The sequence below is a fragment of the Pleurodeles waltl genome, chromosome 5 (genome assembly GCF_031143425.1).
Source record: "Pleurodeles waltl isolate 20211129_DDA chromosome 5, aPleWal1.hap1.20221129, whole genome shotgun sequence".
Taxonomy (NCBI): Eukaryota; Metazoa; Chordata; class Amphibia; order Caudata; family Salamandridae; genus Pleurodeles; species Pleurodeles waltl.
Window position 1 is genome coordinate 633,062,062 of NC_090444.1, and position 18,639 is coordinate 633,080,700.

An 18,639-nucleotide genomic window follows, 5' to 3' on the forward strand; every position below is an offset into this window, starting at 1 on the left:
GTTCAACTCAAAATTACCACTTTTTCACCAGTTCTTAAAATACTTAGGGCTTTTTTAATCTTTCCCAAAATAAATGGAAGTTGCACTTTTCCTCACATATTCTATGACTAGGTTTAAGATAGTTAATATGACCACCCAGTGTCCTACAAACTCACTACTGTCTTGACAGCACCAATTAACCGACAGTTCCTCAACTACTAATAGCAATTTATTTCCAGCCAGTTCGACAGTCTGTAGCAGTTGATCCTCTTAGTACAAGTTAAGTTGAGTTAAAACCCTCATAGTGTTATCGAGTGGCTCCTAAGAAGTGGTTATCAACTCCACGCAGGTTGCCTTATAATCATTCTTTTGCATTGTCTCCTGATGATTGATGTTTTGCAGGGCATTCTTACTCTTTCTAAAAACAAAACTATTGACTTAGTCAATTATCGTTTTCAGGACGCAGCTAACTTTTCAGCCATCTAACAGTCACTAATATTACTTTCCAAACCACATTGTCCATTCTATGCGATCTCTTTAATAGGGTGTAGAAGATAGGAGAGGTAATGAAAAGTAACTTACGTTAAGTAGCAGCGGTTACTCTTTCACAAACGTGAAGAATATCCCTTCTACCTTTTTACAAGTACTGTGGTATATAATACACTTGTAATAAGGTGGACGATATATCTGTCAAATTTGTGACACAATAACCCCTCCACCAAACTCTAAATAAGGCCCTAAATTGTGGACCTGAGTTGGTGACATAGATTCTTATGTAGGCTCAATTTCTTGAACTTTGCATAGTTGTACTAAGGATGCAAGTGAACATTGTGGGACAGTTTTAAAGTCAAGATTCAGTGAACAGATGTAAGTCAATTTCATAGTGCTTTTCGTAAACTACTGAAGGCTTTATTTTTTATGGTTAGGCTTACTGTATTGGGGTATGGTTAGATCTTTATCATACCTCATTCGTGCCTTTAGCACCGGAACGCTTCTTATGGAGCAGCCGCGCGGTTTGCAAATTCTATTGTATTGTATTGCATTGTATAAACAGAACATCATCAGCCTCCTCCTGAGCTGTGTGTCCTCTCCAAAATCAGATACTGATGGTTTTTGAACCACGGTTTCAGTTTGTGCACATTGTGGCAATAGTGCAGATTGCTCGCTCTCTCAAATAGACAATTTGTCAAGAAAATTCCATGTGGTACTTGTAATGGCATGTGCAGAAACAGTCTCAAAGACCGATTCAATTGTTATTTCTGATATAAACTTACAAAAGCAGTAAGTGGGCTCAGAAAGTCTCGCAACTCAGTTCAAAAACTTTTTCATTAGACTGTTTTTGCGTCATCCACAAAAGCAGTACTTGGAATCAATCCATTAACTCTTACTGTCGCTGTGGGGCCTGTGTAGCTACATCAGATCCAGCAGCGGAAATGCACCCCAAGCCCAATCTTATTGAGTACCAACTGAAGATGTGGCCAGTACACTTGATCAAATGCCTTTTGGCATCGACTGGTAATAGAAGCGCAGATATGCAAGAGTGCTGGATTTTGTCAAGGAGATGACAGAGGTGTTTGGTATTGTCGCTGCAGCCCCTTTCTGGTATAATCCCAACCTGGTCAGGGTCCAAAAGGCCCTGCATATCCAGGGCAAGGCAGGCCACCAAGATACTGGTGAAGACCTTGGAGTCAACATTTAACAGGGAGATTGGCCAATACGATGAACAGAACACAGAGTTTTTGCTTATTTTATACAGCACCCTAATGGTAGCTGCTCTCATAGTATCTGTAAGGGAGCCAATAGCGCTAAATGAATTGTAAAGGCGAGCGAGAATGGAGGCCAGGGGAGCCTCAAACATTTTGTAGAAGTCAGTGGTGTAGCCGCCTTAGCCAGGTGCTTTGCCTGGTTGCCTGCCGACGGATGTCCGCGAGTACCTTGTTTGGGTGGATGTCCCTGTCTAATTGCAAAGGGTCCTCTTGAGGGATGGGGTTCAAAGGGCCCTTCTCTAAATAAGATTCAGCTTCCCCCAGCTCAAAGGCTTTCGGCCTGTATAGGGTAGAGTAGGAACGTTCAAATTCCCGAGCAATTTGCTCATCTTGGTATACCCTGTGCCGTGTGATCCCTCAAAGTCAGCCACTCTTTGTTTAAAGACATGGGCCCGTAGGCGATGTGCCAACAAGCGGCCCACTTTATTGCCCCCCAATAAGTATTTTTGTTTAGTACCCAAGAGGACATAGTCTGCCCTGTCTGTTTCAAGGACGTTAAGGTGTCTGTGTGCCGTTGTGAGCTGATGCCTTATTTTATGGGAGCCTGATTGTTTGTGCGCTTTCTGTAGCTCCCTTATCTGTCCCTCTAAGCAGGTTCATTTATCTCTTCTGCACCTGTTGAGTCAGGCAGCAATAGCTTTATAACTGCCTGAACAATTACCTTCAGGATATCCCATAACAAGGCTACGGGAGTATCAGGGGTGTCATTGGTGTCCAAGAAGGTATGAACAGAAGGTGTGTGAATTCCTATAGCCTGACGTCCAGGACATATTGTTTGGGGGCAAGGACAACAAGTTTTCATGTTTATTTTGTCATTGAGACAAGTAGGACCAACTCCCTGCAGTACAAGCTCTATTGCTGCCAGTTTACAGTACCACATTACGGATCAGGGAAGGGCATTTCTGCAGGTAAGGTAATATTGGTGCAACATGTAACATGATTCATTGCTTTCAAACAAAATGTTCACAAAAAAATGCAACTCGGAAAAAATGGTTTTGTTAAACTACTCTGAAAGTATAGATAACATTTCTCTAAAGCATCATTTAGTAAAATGTGTTGATGCTTGCTAGTATTTTCAAACAGTACTCATAGTGGAAAATCAGTTTAACCAGTTTCTGCATGATTTACTGGAAATATAAAAATAAACAAGCATTGGCAGAGCCAATAGGTCTGACATTGGTGATCAATCTTTTGGTTTTGTCAATGAGTGTTTTGTTTTGATTTGGTTTTTGCAAAACGTAATTGGTGTGGGATCTGCTCGGCTCTTACCATTATAAAAAAAAAAAATCAGCAGAAATATGTTTTGGTCTCAAAAAGCACACATTGCCTCTGTAGTTCTTAGCACTGAACAAAATGTTGTGCCGATTTGCTTCTTGTTATAGAGCAAAATTGCTGTCACTCACAGTGAAGCCAGCAGGTAGATAGCACAAGAGATATAATTTTAATAAAACAAAACTATTGCTTACCGCTACCTCAAGCCCCAGTATGTATATTTGCAGAAAGATGTTCAAAATAACAGAAGTGTTAGTGTTCAAACCCTGCTATAGTGTGAACCTTGGCATAATGAGAGAGGCTATTATTCGAGCTCTTGTATATTGAGGTTGTTGCTATAATTTGTCGCCATATTACATAGCATCAGAGGGGTGCATGGATTTTTTTACAGGACAAGTAGATTTGTGAAGCAATCTATCCCATGGACAAGTAGATATTTTATTAAGTTACATACTTCTAGTATGGCATCAGTAATTTTGGATATGATGGAATCATAGGTTAAGAGTTTGTGATTGAGACGGCAGGCATGGTGTGAAGCCTGGCGAATGGAGTGTAATGCAGACAGGTGAGTGATCTGAAATAGCAGCTACACCAATGTCCACAGACTTGGTGGCTGTCGAAAGGTGTGGGGATGTGAAGAAGTCTATCCTGGCGCATGCTTGCATGCTGCTGACAAAAATGTGTCGTCTTTCACGGTTGGACGACGCATTCTCCACACATCCATGAGCCCCGAGTCTACCAGCCACTGGCAGCTCGTCTATGTAAATGCTCCAGTCTGTCCCATCCTTTCTGTGAGACATTTCATTTACATTCAGTGGACGTACAGTCCGTCCATAGCTTATCATTCTTTAGCTTCAGCACCACTCTCATTTCCTCCGTTCATGTTTGTTTTGGCATACCTGAGTCATGTCCTCTTCTTGTGTTTGGCCCTCCTCTGGATGTGAAACGTCCTTCCACTGCTCCTGTTTTTGCAGCTACTTTTTAGGGTGTTCAGTCCATATCCCACATCCCCGTCCAAGTAGTTTCTATCCCCTCACACCCATCGCCTTCCATGTTGCTTCTTTTCCCTCCCAACCCCTTGCCCAACAATGTAAATAAATCAGCTCATGTATGATAGCAAATAGGTCTGCTGTTGTGGAACAGATTGCACATATCCTTGTACTGTAAAGTGAGACTGTGATTCTGTGTGCTTTCCAAATAAAGAATTCTGCAACATTATTTCTTGACTCCCAAGTATCACTTACTGAGTAAAACATTGTTTCTGCTGCATTTTCTACTTTGTCCAAAATACAGTGCTAACCAGTGCAGTGCATCTGTGAAACATTGATAAAACCCGTAAGAGTGGCTTCGCTTCAAAGATTATAACCCTATAAAACTTGAACCAAGGCTCTGATGTAGGTCTTTGACTTCATTTCTGTAGGCCACTGCACTGTACTCTGTACCACACCTTTCTACTCCATTGCACTGTATGCCACTGTATTCTAGGCTACTCTGCTCTTCTCTGCACCACTGCACTCTGTGCCATTGCATTCTATAAAACTCTGCTGTGCTCTGCACCACTCAGCTCTATGCCACTCCACGCCACTCTGCTCTACTCTGCACTACTGCACTCTTCATCACTCTGCTCCACTGCGTTCTACATCCCTGTACTGTATGCCACTGGTCTCTACATCACACTCCTCTGTACCACTCTAGGCCACTGCACTCTAGGCTGCATCACTTTATGCCACTCCACACACAGACATTTTACATCACTGCACACCTATCAATGTCACTTTATGCTTCTCCACTTCACACAATGCCACTCTGCTTAATGCCACTCTACACCACTGCAAGCCACACCACTCTACACCATTCTACTCTAAGCTACTCCACTCCACTGTACTCCACACCACTCTGCCATTCCACTCTGCTCTGCTCCACTCCCCGCCACTCTAGTCTACCCCACTTCACACCACTCTACTCCACACAACTCTACTTTACGCCACTGCAGTCTGCCAATCTACTCCTTCTCTTGTCCACTCTACTGTATGCCACTTCGCATCACTGTACACTAGTCTACTTTATGCCACCCTATTCCACTTTACACCACTGCACTATACACCTTTCTACTTCACATTAAACTCCACTCCACAGCACTCTACTCCACTCTACGTAAATGCTTTGCAACGATTTAATTCCCTTAAATCATGTCAGGCTTTCATAGCAATCAGAAGATGATCCTCCAAGTGCTCTTCCCAAGCCCTCCCACCACTCGGGTTACCAAAATTCCATTCTCCGAATGTGAGGTCAGCTGCATTGTTCTGCTTTGAGTACACAAGCCTGTTAATGTTCCTTTCTGCGTAAGATGTCACTCTACGCCACTTATTTAAATCGTTCCTTTTATGTGTCCTGTCTGTGACAGGCATATCCACCAAGTGCTCCTACCGTAGAGTGCACGTTCTACCCAGCCTTTTAGACACACACCATGCATTCTGTGAGTAGTACTGTAGGGATTCAATCTTCAAATTCGACATGCACTTGGTCTTAGCTCTGCATCTCGTTGGGTTTGTTTGACACATGAGATGTACCTGAAATCAATTGCTAATACCGCAGTTGTGGTCAAGATTGTATTGGCCTTTCTGTTACTGGCATTTCCCATGTAGGTTGCAGGCTAGGGAGTTTCTTTCAGAGCAGGAGCGCACGGTTGGCCCAACGTGAAAGCTCTTGAGGCCTCCTACTAGTTGCAGCCTCCTGCACTGTGGAGCTGGTTTGAACGTTTCTCACAGTGGGGACTTTGGCTTCTTTTCAGGCCCTCTTGACTGTTACAATTAATTTGGAATATAAACCAGCCACAAAAAGGAATAAGGGAAAGCCTTGATAAAGAAAGTGAGCTTAATGAAACACATGCTGGTAAACCAGTATCAAACTTAAGAAGCAATTTTCGATTTTGGAGTGAAATGTGATAAGTCATTTAATTGAAACAAAAATATCGAATAATACAGATTTTGCTACCTTACTTTGAAGCATCTTCCATTTGATGCGAATTGGAAATTTGGGAGCCCTCAAGCTCCATTTTTGTTATTTAATTTTGAAGCATTGTCCATTTTAGTGCAAACTGGGGAGCACCTGCGCGGGGCTTTACTTCAGTTAACCCAAGTATATTATAATAAATATGCATGAAAGCCCGTAGCTTTTTGAATGTTTTATGATGCAGATTTACTAAGTTCTGAAATCTAAATATGAGTCCTTGAAAGAGACGCTGTGATAGTTAGGTTGATACGAATACGTATCGTACAGTAGCCTAGAATGGGCACAGGTATACTGAGGTCTCCTCTCTCTTGCCCACATACTTTAAGAGGGCTCTTGGTTTCACGCTGGATTAGTTGCCGCTATGGGCCTTTCGGAAGAATTGTGCATTTTGAGATCTTGCATTAAGCGGCTGTCATTCGCCGCCTTTCTTTTCGAGTCCTTAAAAAGCAGCCTTTTCTACTCTGCACAGTACTTTCTTGCTATTTGCATTCACTGCGCACAGTTAAGGCAAAGTATTCATTGCCGAACCCCTCATCTCCTCTGCGTTTGTCCATGAATCATTTTCGTCACCTGTTAAAGGATTAATACAGTGTAAGGTGGTCTAGGTTGTTAAGGACGAGTGTTTCCACCTGTGCCCCCCACGTCACTGGCCTCCTGGCGCCTTGTCCTGTACTGGTTGCTGTAGTCTGAAAAGCAGGCCCTCCAATGAAAGCCAAGGAGTTGTGTGGGAGTACGGGGGCTGCGTCTTTTCTCGGGTACTTCGCGTTGGCGGGAACAATACATTGCTTCTTAGACACCAGAAGGCGTGCTTCTGCACCTGCAATTTAAATCAATTGGCGTCCTGCTTTGTTTTTATTGATGCTGATTTTGTAAGACATCTGCCCGTCTGAAAGGATTTTTGTGATTCAGAAACATTTTAAAAAGGATGAAAATCCTCATTACAGGCACAATTTAATGCATGACATTGGGTACTTTTTCTTGAACTAATTACACCAACCATTTACACTTGTATATCAGGATATGTTCCTTTACTTTCATTGGCTTTCTTTTCCCACTCTCACGGGATGACCTGAGCTCTGTAGTGTTAACAAAGTTGACCTGAAACAGCCGTGGATGTTAATTTGGGACATCCGGAACTAAAAGCTACTACCCTGGCTCACCCCCGGTACCCCTCCTACTGCCTTCCTAGCCCTGGAGTCTTGAAGACAATGCAGGAACAGAGAGTGTACTTTCCACACCATTTTTTTCTCCTATCCTCCCAGTAGCAGATATGAGACTGAAGGGCAAAGAATTAGTGAGCCCTATGACTTCATGGGCATATGGGTCAAACAAAGGATGTCGTTTCTGCTATACCTGTTATTTTAATAAATCATCGTCTGTATGGGCTGATTAACTTTTTTTAGCACAAAAGTGGGAAAATACAGTTCCTCAAGGCTACAGATCTCACCAAATTAAATAGGGAGAATAAGATACTTTTTTTGGTAAGGTATGCTGAAAAGTAACTTTTTTTTTAACCTTCTGTATACCAACAACTGTTATTTATTCAACAATGCAAAATATTCAGAAGCAAAGCATGATCATATATTTTACTGGGATTCTTTCCTCAAAAATCTAATGAGGAGTCAACCTTCAGTTCTCAATAAAGAGTCCTCGCTGCATAAGGGTTAAGCTCCACTCCGCTGTGCGTAAAAATCCTAGTTTGCATTAAGTGGAAGGTTTGCTAAATATAAAAGAATTGGCTTTACTTCAGAAACGCATTTTAGAAAGAACACATCATTCTCTCATTTAAAAGATATACATGGTCAGGCTATGTCATTGTGTCAGGTTTAATTCATTGATCTATTAATAATGAATCTGCATTGCTAGACCTATATATGAGTTCACTAACATACTTATCCTCCTTCTCCTCCTCAACCATCCCTATTTATTGCTGGTTATCTGTGTATGTAGAAGTTTATACAATGTGTTTAAAGAATGTGTTATTTATTAAGTTTAATTTTTTTGTCTGGCATCTTTATAGTTCATTATTGTTACGTTGTATAAACAAAACCAATAATAAAATAAATCAGATCTGCTGGATTAAAAAAAAAAAAAAATAGACCTCATCAAATGTTTTCTTTCTCACCTAGTTTTTAGAGTTTCCTGACCCTATTTTGTGTTCGGATTACTTGCCTGATCTCTTGAAGCAATCCTCAAACTCTGTGTGGTCGGTGGACCAGAAGTGCAGCACTGTGTCATGGGAAGAGCTAAAAGCCATTGACTTGCCCTCCTTCGAGCCTGCCTTCCTGGTGCTGTGCCGCGTCCTGCTCAACGTCATTCATGAATGCCTCAAACTAAGACTGGAACAGAGGCCTGCGGGGGAACCCTCACTCTTGAGCATCAAGCAGGTTGGTCTTCAATCTTTGCCAGACTATTTGTCACGCTACCTCTTGTAAGGGTTGCCTTGCAGACAGTGTTGATCACTTTTGCCAAAAGCTCTAACAGAGGTTGATGTATCTGCACTATTCAGCCCTACAGCACTAAGACTGTGAGTTGATTCATCCAGTGTAAATGGAGGGGTCCATAAAATTAAAGCTAAAAACCTGTGCCACTTACTTAGCTTTGTTTGAATAAATTGCACTAATGCTTATTTTAAGGATTATTCTTATTTGCTTCTTGAGACCATAAGAATCAAAACAATATAACGTGTAATTTAAGAGTTGCTTGGATTTTGTTTTTTGTTTTGCTTTTGGGCATCCCCATCACGTTAATTATTGCTGAATTGTGCAGAACAGGAAACCAACTGCGATATGTCAGAAGAACATGCATTTAAAAATGTGAATTCTAAAAAATCCTGCATTCAGCAAGAGCCATAACTATGCCAGACTTTAAAATCAGGTTAGCTCCCATGTGAGCAGGTAACAATTGCAAGCAATTTGGTTGTCACTCCTCACAGTGGTGCTTTGAGTGTTAATTCTCTCCCGTAGCAGCTTCTCCAGCCATAGATCAGGACTATTAGATGGACTGAGTTGGCTCTTGGACCCTGTTACATAAAAAAATGTAGAACTGTGTTGTGTTATCGAGCAGCTCTGCGCACTCTTTGATTACAGTATGGCTCCCTTGTGATTGCACCTCTCCTGAATTCGCACCCCTAGTGCCAGGTGCCTGACTCTCGGTTTGTATTTGTGGCACCCACCACTGGGGCTATGTGACTGCTCTCCCTTCTACCTGGTATCCTCTTTCCTCTAGTAGCAAGCAGAATGTTACATTTCCTAGCTATTGTGAAGGAAAGTTTCACGTCTATTAAGGACACAGGTGTGGATTATGCTTAACTCTTCCTTTAATTTCCACTCAGCAGCCTTAATAAACAAAACATTAACGTATCAAAGCTACAGACCCCCAAAGTATTTGCTGCAGTGAATATAGCCATTCAGGACCGCACTTCCTCTTTCTTCGAGCGTGCTGCCTGATCCCGATGTCTTTCAAAAGTTCTGTTTGTGATCCGATCCTAAGAGGAAAAACAAATAACCAAATGTAAACCAATTCTGAAACCCATAAGCTGGAATCATGAATCACTAGCAATCGAACAGAATCAAAAAGGAGCAGAGGAAGAGGGAACTGAACTGTACCATCAAGAAAAGAAAACACAGTGTCATACACAGCGTACCTTTACACCATAGAACATCACACAGTGTACACTTATCCTCATGTTAAACTGCCAAACTGTTGGGACGGTGAACCTGTAGGGAGAATGTTCGGGAGGTTTAATCCTCGCCTCTGTGTCCTTAATAGAATTGAAACGTTCCTTCACAATAGCTAGGAAATTTCACCTTGTATGTCAGGACCGGAGGCTTGGATGATGATAGTTTAAAGCTGATTAAAGACAAGAGCAGCCATGCTGTGTACAGGCTTGAAATAGAAAGTTTTAAAGGTAGATTCGGATGACCAGTCAGCTGCTCTGAGAATGCCTTCTAACTTACCACCCAGAGAAAACGCTTACGAAGCCATGCCACTGCTAGTAGAGTGAGTGAGCTCTACATCATCGGAGTGAGATAGCTTTCCTGAACCAGCAGATGTGAGTTGCTGTGTGAATCCCTCAGAATTTGAGGGGTCTCAGGAAGTCGGATTGGAGAAGCCGTAGAAAGTTCCAGAAGGACTGGAAACCAGGCTTGAGATATCCATAGCAGTGCCACTAGGATCACCTCCGCTTTCTGCCACCTCACCAGGGTTGACAGTCTGGTTGTCATTGAAAAGGGGGGAAAAACATAACCCCGAAACTGGGACCAATCCTGAAGAAAAGCATTGGTCGCCACTGCCAGAGCGTCCGGCCGCCAACTGAAAATCGGGTTGAGGCGGGATACAAACAGTTCCACTTGGCATGATCTGTTGAAAGAGGACTGGATCCAACTGCCAGTTGCCATAGTCCTTTAGATGTAGACATTGCCAATGTGCCACCTGATTCAGACTCCTGGGAAGATACTTACTGCCGTCACTGATAGGGACTGTTGGAGACAGTAGGCCCAGAAATCCTTGTCCAAATCTGCCAGACCCTTGGATTGCGTGCCCCCCAGATGATTGATATAATCTTACTGCGGAGACGTTGTCCATCTTCAGAAGGATGGAACACAACACTTGGTTTGTTGCTAGGCTCTGAATGACAAAGGAGCCTGCCAGGAGCTCTAAACAGTTGATATGAAGAGATTGTTCTTGTTATGACCACTGACCTCCTGTAGTAATATCTCCACAGCAAGTGCCCCATCCCTGCTGTCTGGCATCGGACTCTATGAATAGGTCCAGAGGGGACCCGAAAATGGCTCTGCCGTTCCAAACATGCATACGTTTGAGCCACCAATGAAGCTCTGTGCGAGTGTCCGGGCAGAGGGAGGTCTCCTGGGCATACGCTAGGTCTCATCTCTCCTGGGCATACGCTAAGCCTCATCTGAGATGTAGGGCCTTCAGGGGTTGGAGTGCCCAATAGTGTAGGGGTCCGGGAAAAATCAACTGAATGGACGACAAGGCTCACTATCCTGTCAAGGGGACATGAAGAAATGTTCTTTCTCTCCAGCATTCTCCGCAGCTCTCTGCGAATCAGCACCATTTTCTTCTGCTGAAGATGAAGGAACTGTTGCATCACGTTTATTTTGAACCCCAGAAAAAGCATTTTTTGGGCCAGGGTGAACTCTGACTTTGGACAATTCAGGAGGAAACCTAGGTATTGTAGGAGGGTTTTGGTCAAATCCAGTTGTTGGAGGCGGGTCTCCCTGTTCTGGTGCATCAGGAGAACGTTTTCTAAATAGACGATGAGTCTGACTCCCCTTGCCTGCAGCCATTCCATAACCGGTCTCATCACCTTGGTGAAACACCCAGGTGCCAAGGACAGACCAAAAGGAAGGCATGTGAATTCGTAAACGCCCCATTTGAATTGAAGGAACTGTCTGTGAGGCGGGAATATGGGCATGGTCAGGTAGGCATCCTTTAGTTCGGGTCTCAATAACCAGTCATTGGGTAGAAAGATGTCCCTGGGAATGTGAATACCCTCCATACTGAAATGGCGATACAACACCCCCTCTTGAAACATTTTAGGTTGATAATAAGTCTGAAGCCCTTGTTTTTCTTTGCAACAAGAAAAATGTTGCTCACAAACCCTCTCAGGTGGAACGTCGAGTGGGCTTTTGCACCTTTCCTGAGAAGCTCGGCCACCTCGTGATCCACCATCTGCGAGTCTTCCTTTAAAAACACAATAGGTCGTGGATAAGCCTGTTGGACTGGGGTCCTGTAAATTTCTGTGTCAAATCCTTGAATAGTTTGGAGGACCCAAGCTTCCCCTGTGATGGATGTCCACTTTTGGGTGAACCACTGAAGTCTCTCCTCTGCCACGCAAGGGAAAAAAGGGGTATAGCTTACCAGAGACACCTCCAGGTGCGTTGCTTGCTCCACTTTATTGTCCTCTGCCGCCATATACTCTTCCGTGTCCTCGTGAGGGGTAGAAACTTCTGAAGCGCTTCTGAACCTGCCACTGCATGGATCGCTTTGTTTGTGGCCTTTGGGGGGTTGTGAGGGAGTGGCCGTAAGAGTGTCCCTACTTCTTTGGACCCCGGAAAAAAGTTATTGGTTGAAAACTTTTTTAATCGATTGCTGTGCCTTATCCAGAGAGCAAAGGGTATTGATGAAGCGGGTAAGTGCCTTAATAAAGGGCTCTCCAAAAGACCCCCTTTTGTGACAGGACCCGCCTCTGTAGAGTCCAGTTCGCCCAACCGGGGTTCAATTTTGATCAGTAAAGAGCGTCTCCTCTCCGTGGAGAGAGCGCAGTTCGCATTGCCCAGAAAACACAAGGCACACTGGGCCCATCCGGCAAGTACTGTGAACTCACTGAGGTTACCCAACTCAATGGCATCTTCCGCCATATCCAGGATCTTTGTAAAAGGTCTCAGGACACCCAGGACCTTCTCTTGGCAAGCCCTCCAGGATCAAACAAGAACTTTTTTAATGCCTTTAATGAACTTGGCGATAAAGGTCCCCATCTTTGAATCAATCTCCTGTGTGGAGGCGACTTTATTGGCCAGAAAAGGTATTGGGCATTCCACCCTTCGGCATCCCCACACATCTTGGTCCATGGGCTTGCGTATCCGGCTGCAACATACTGTGCCACCTTTTCCACGGGAACCCAGTCTGCAGAGCCAGGATGGTAAATGTCTTGGGGGTTGAGCATCCTTTGCACATCAGTGTCCTTGTTGCTGTCATCCTCAGCATCGTCCAGCCTGATATTGTTGGTGCCCCCTTCTGGCCCCATGGTCTACTAGGGCCTGGCTTATCCATCGAGTCCCCATTAGGGTTATCTGGGTCCTCCCCGGCATTGTCATCTGTCCCACCAGGGGAACAGGAATTTTCTTTGGGGGGGTAAACGCAGGCTGGGTAGCCGCTTGCGTTCTTGGGCTCCAGATGTCTTTTCAGAAAGGCCAAACGTAACCGCTTGAAATCGTCAAAAAAGAAAGTTGGTGCTTTAGAACTAGCGTCCGGTATAGCCAAGTTCGAGGGCCCCTGCGCATTGACAGGCGGCAGTGGCCTTGGGCCTTTCCCAGCCTAGGGTGTAAAAGAACTTTGGACTGCCAGCTCTAGCATTTTCTGACTCTGGAGTTGTAAGGCTTTAGCACCCACCCACTCTAAGGATGCAACATTTACATTGGCCAACTCTTCATCAATAGGTAGGAGGGAATGGGTCTCTTACACTGATTCCCAACTTGGATTAATCTGGTTGGGCATTTTACGTATAGCATAGTACGGCCAAGGAGGACGAAAGAACCCCTTGGACAGGCCTGGTTCAACAATCAGATTTACCCAACAATCAGCCAATGCTTACTTGTTATACACCAGACAAGTCGCACTGGCAAAGAACTCGTGGCTTTGCCAAGGCTTATTGGCAAGAAAGGGGGGAAAAACAAACAGCTGCTCTCTAAATAATAATGGGCAGGGAAAAAACATGAGCTCCAGGGAGAAACTGCTTATATGGAGCATGTAAAGTACTTAGAGGGGAAGGGAGATCAACTCTGTGGGCTGGCGTCCGAACACTGTTGAAAGCGGAATAAATCTGCAGCGATGCGTCAGCTCAGGAATTAGAAGAATGTGAGGGGCGCACATCTCGTTTCCTGGAGATTCGTGCCTCCCATGCCCTCGGGCGGTTGCCCAAGTGAATTATAGTCCCTGTCAAGAGCGGGGAGCTTCAAGAGCGGCGCGCTCCCCAGAGGCCGTCACGTCAGGGAAGGAAAGCGCTCCGAGGCACTCCGGCAGCCTTAGCGAGGCTGCCAGTCGCTCGGACAATGCTGGAGGTTGCTGCTGTTCTGAGGGCAGCGGCCCCTGATCGTGTGAGAGGGAGCGCAGCTCCCATAACAGAAAGCGGGTGAAAAAATTACCAATCAAAATAAACTTTACAATAAAACTCACAATAAAAACTACACAGTTAGTTATAAGCAAGCAGCACTCTACAAACAACGTTTGAAGTACAAAAATACGCATAAAAAGGCAAAAGGTACTTAAAGCCCTGGTGAGTCACAGGCTGGAGGCATCCGCCAGGTATGCTGTGGCTTAAAATGCTGCACTTTGCCTCTGGTTCATGCTGAGATGGAAAGAGCAGCATTTTAAGGACCTCTGTCTCTAAAAAGTAATGTTTGGGGAGTTAGGGATTGAGATGTTTGAGAGCTATGCCCCTTCCACAGCATTATTGTTCTAGGGCCATATTATACATACAGCTCATTTTTATTCATTGCAAGCGGTGAAAATGCGATGTATTAGCATGAATGCCTTTCCCCCAGTATAGCTGCAAACTCAGCGCATTCCTGTGAAAAACAGAGCATCTACTGTGAAGACACTCTGTTTCACTCTGCAGGTTGCAGCTGGCCTGCACTTTTGGGGGGTGGTGTTAGAGACCCTCTTGCAGTGAGCGACTTCACCCACCTGCAAGGGGATGTCTGGGGGTCAGTGGGGCCCCTTTTCTCCCTCCAGAGGGCTGCCATCAGTGGGCGCAGTGACAGTGTGCCACTTTTTAGGTGGCGGACTGTCCGTGACCTCCTGACAGCTTCTTTGCCTCTGCTCCCGCACCTGTAATATGGCGCGGGCGCAGAGGAAAAGGGATTACTCATTTGCATGGGGCCACGCCCCCATGCAAATGAGGAACAACTTCTGATGATAGCGCTGGCACATTACATGCGCCAGTGCTATTGGTTTTACAGAAGGTGGCGCACAAGCATCTGCAGCCCCTTCTGTTATACCAAAGTGCCCAAGGGGTGCACAAAGCGGGCGCAAAATGCCCATTGTGCTCCCAGGGCACTTCTTTAATAAGGACACTGGTAGGCACAACACGATGATGTGGCACAAGTCTGTTCTGCAGGCTGGGAAACTTTTGCATGCACTTTCAAGCCAGTGAGTACAGAGCAAAACACTCTTGTGCCAGCTATGTGTAAGAGTTATCAGTAATAGAGCCAGGAACATTTTCCCGGAGTCCATTTTTTATTTGAAACCTCTGGTATTTATACAAGGAAGGTGTAGCAGTAACCTGTGATAGATTGAAGAGTTTTTGTTGATAGATTGAAGAGTTTTTGTTCAACCTCTCCAGTCTAGGGCTGTAAATAACTATGCAGTAGCTAACAAGTATAGTTGTGTTATCTCAACTGCCCTGAAAGACGCGTGGAAGCATAACGACCGTGTTCTCAATGAGCAAAGTCGTCCGTGTACCTCATGCTTTCTGTTCACGGTCCGGTGCATGCAGTCCAGCGGAAAAAACTGCACGGTCCCTCTCTAAATTGTTCCACTGTGAGATTTATCTTGTGGTGATTATCATGGTGATCAGGCTCGGCAAGATTAATCTTGGGCTTCGTTTTTTTTTTTTTTACTTTGACAGTAACCCGAGAATTATAAAATCTGGAACGCTTAGGTTAACCATGAAATTATCATTCTTTCTTCTAATGTTGTGTGTAGATCCCTCCTACACTCCTCTCCTTCTCTCTCTACCCCTTACCCTACTATTTACCGTTTTTTTGTATTTTTAACTATAACCCTAAATATCAACCCACAGTCAGCCATTAAATCCAGTTTTTGTTATTTGTATTTATCATCGGGAGGTGCTCATATATAGCCTCTCTTCTCTTGCCCAACGCCTTTTCTTTTTTCACAGTCTCCCTTTTGTTGTGACATTATTCCCCCTTTCATTTACAAATTTTTTTTTTTTACTCCTTGATGCTTATCCGCATTGTAGCATTTTTTGTCCAGTGTGTTTTGTGTCCACTTTAATCACCCCGTGATTTTTGGATTCCTGAATACTGAAACCGAGATAATGACATACTTCCAGAAGAGTTTTTTTTCCCTGTGGTCTAAGTAGCTCTAAGTTTTCTTGTGTTTTTGCTTAATAGATTATTACATGCTCTCATTAGATTACTTTCAGGTTCTCGGGCCATTGAGAATTGATAGTGTTGGTGTTTAAGAATGTTGGAACTATGCAGCAAAGCTGTAACATTTGAAAAGAAAACCAAAAAAAGATGTTTCTGAATATGAATCTTTGAGTCTTTACTGCATGAAATCTGATTCTTGATTTTGACTGAATGTTTTCCCTGCAGTTAGTGCGAGAGTGCAAGGAAGTGCTGAAGGGGGGCCTGCTGATGAAGCAGTACTACCAGTTCATGGTGCGAGAAGTGTCTGATGACGTCCAGAAGACAGACTGCAGTATAGACTCGTTTGAGGAGGACCTCCACAAAATGTTAATGGTAAGCACTGTGTGGGACTATTTCACCAAGGGATACGTTAACTTGGAATTTCCACTCTACAGAAGTACAGCCTGGGTGAACATGAACGGGTAGCGTATGATGTGGGTAGAGGATGTTGGCAGTCAGGGTATCGACGGTGACTGGTTGGTAGCATGCCCATGACGTAACATGTTAATTTGCAGTGAGGACAGTGAAAACAAGCAGTGACAGAGCTAAGATGGCTGTTTTATAACGTGTCAAGGCATGTGAATACAGGCATTCTCAGAAACACTGTTCACATGCGTTGCATGTACAAATGCTATTTGTCACATTAAAAAGCTGACCTGTGGGCTTTGCCATTGGTAGAAAAAGTGGCGTAAAGGTGTTCTTTTCTGAATATAATACAGGTGGGAGTAAAGGTATGACTATGACAAACGGTGTGATGAATGAGTGTACTAAATAGTGCCTCGTGCATTCCAATGGAAGTACAACCTGGACGATGGAATGATGGGAAAGAGTAATACTCCTTTGAGTAGAGCCACAGGCCACTCCTTCTATTTTGTAAAGACTACGGGCCAGATGTATCAAAGGATTTAATCCATTCTGTGTCTATGGGAAAATGTGTTCGTAAATATGGCCCTACATAACAATGCGTTGTGCACAAATCTGCAGTCGCAATCCAGATCTAAATAGACCCGACTACTTTCAAGTTAAGTATTTCGTTGGCTTCCTGTTGAAGACATTGCATGATCATGCATGACGAAAAACATTTGACAATGCTAACATTTAGATAGACGTTACACTAGTATTAATCTGTTTGTTGTCCTTGTTATCAGCTACTTTACTCGGATGTAAGCCATTTCCATTTATGTATGGATATCACCTGACCTTTGTTTGGAGGATCAGACCTGATTTTTATTCTAATTGTTCAGACAAAAATATTTCGTTAATGAACATAGCTTGACCCACGTGTCGATAATGGACCCCATCACCTCAACTCTGAAATGATGCTATAAGACATATAGCTAGGGCCTGAAGGAGAATCGAACTAAAAAATCTCATAAAAATTCGTTTGTGATGTTCCTTGTTAACAATGTATGGGCCCTTTCCACAACAGCCCCAAAAGTGAAGCAAGGTTTTTAAAATCTTATTTGAAGGAAACACTTTACTTTTAGATGTGCCTAATTAACCTTTTTTCAAAAGAGACTGTTCAAAATTCACCCCTTAAAGCTGTGCGCTGAAATTAGTGCTATTTAGAAATGTTACCATTAAAAAGTTTGAAAAGGTAGTTGGTGTCACAATTTTAAGATAATAATGAGGAAACATCAGCCAACCGAGCCTGATTCCTTTAGCCCTCATTTTGTATAAATATAAATGTAAAAAGAAAAACCTAATCTCAATCGTTAAAAGGGGCTGTGGGGTCCACTTTCATAAAGGTAGCAAATATGATAATCTGTTCGTATTATAGAATGTTCCATTTATCACTGACTTTTCATTTAATAGCATCAGTGGAATATTATATCGTAAACCATTACCTCTCTGGGGACGATTAAGTCACTGGTTCTGCCATGTTCATTCAAGTAAAAGTGGCAGGCATGATAATATTTTCCTGTTCAACCGAGCTCCATCTCCCAGTTTAACCAGAATAACTATGTCCAACATATGCATACCTTTTACCACTTCAAGCTCTGCATTACACAGACGACAACTCTGTTTCGTTTCTTCACCACTATGTTGTTGGTATTCATCACCTACAGGGGTTGAACACCAGCAAGGGAAGATGGAAATAAAGAGATGGCTTACTGATAAGATAGTGTAACACAAAAATAAGAGTTATTGTAAGAAAACTAAACTTGCATTGGCAAAGCCAATAGTCCCTGCCTCGGGAAACCTGCAGTATTTTAATAGATGTCTTGCATATTTTTCTGAAAATAGGGGGTGGGGAGAAATTGAAAGGGAGAGTAACACGGGGAGGGAAGTGCACGGGCAGACAAGTACTCGCTGATGTCAGCTGGAAAACACACATATTACCATAAAAGCTTAAAAAGAAGAAAATATTATCTGAGAAAGCAAACAGTGGCAGGGCATAGTAATGGGCCAATGCTCCAGAAGTGGGACAACCTCAAGAAGAGGAAGGACAGCTCACAGAAGATGACAAATTAGAAGCAAGTTAATACAATTGACAATGAAGCAATGATAAGTAGTCCGTGGGTTCTGAGCCTACTGTAAGGTAACAAAATATCTTGCAACAGATGGTGCATGTGCTGTCTGAGGCCAGACCCCAAAAGACTGCTGGAGGGCAGACAGTCAAGGCCTAGAGCTATCTACAGAGTTCAGTTTTCTCTAATGAACATCCTGCGTTTTTGCTGCTAGGCAAGGTCTGACTGGAGTCATGTCAGCAT

The 18,639-nt window shown here is 43.6% G+C and overlaps 1 protein-coding gene across 6 annotated transcripts in view; it reads left to right on the top strand.

Annotated features, from left to right (window-relative positions):
- MAP3K4 (mitogen-activated protein kinase kinase kinase 4) overlaps nucleotides 1-18,639 on the top strand; it is a 379,054-nt gene that overhangs the window by 184,759 nt on the left and 175,656 nt on the right. For all 6 annotated transcript variants that reach the window (XM_069234493.1, XM_069234494.1, XM_069234496.1 and 3 more), the window contains 2 exons: nucleotides 8,159-8,416; nucleotides 16,112-16,258. In XM_069234493.1, coding sequence (XP_069090594.1) covers nucleotides 8,159-8,416; nucleotides 16,112-16,258 — 405 coding nt within the window. The remainder of the gene's footprint in view (nucleotides 1-8,158; nucleotides 8,417-16,111; nucleotides 16,259-18,639) is intronic.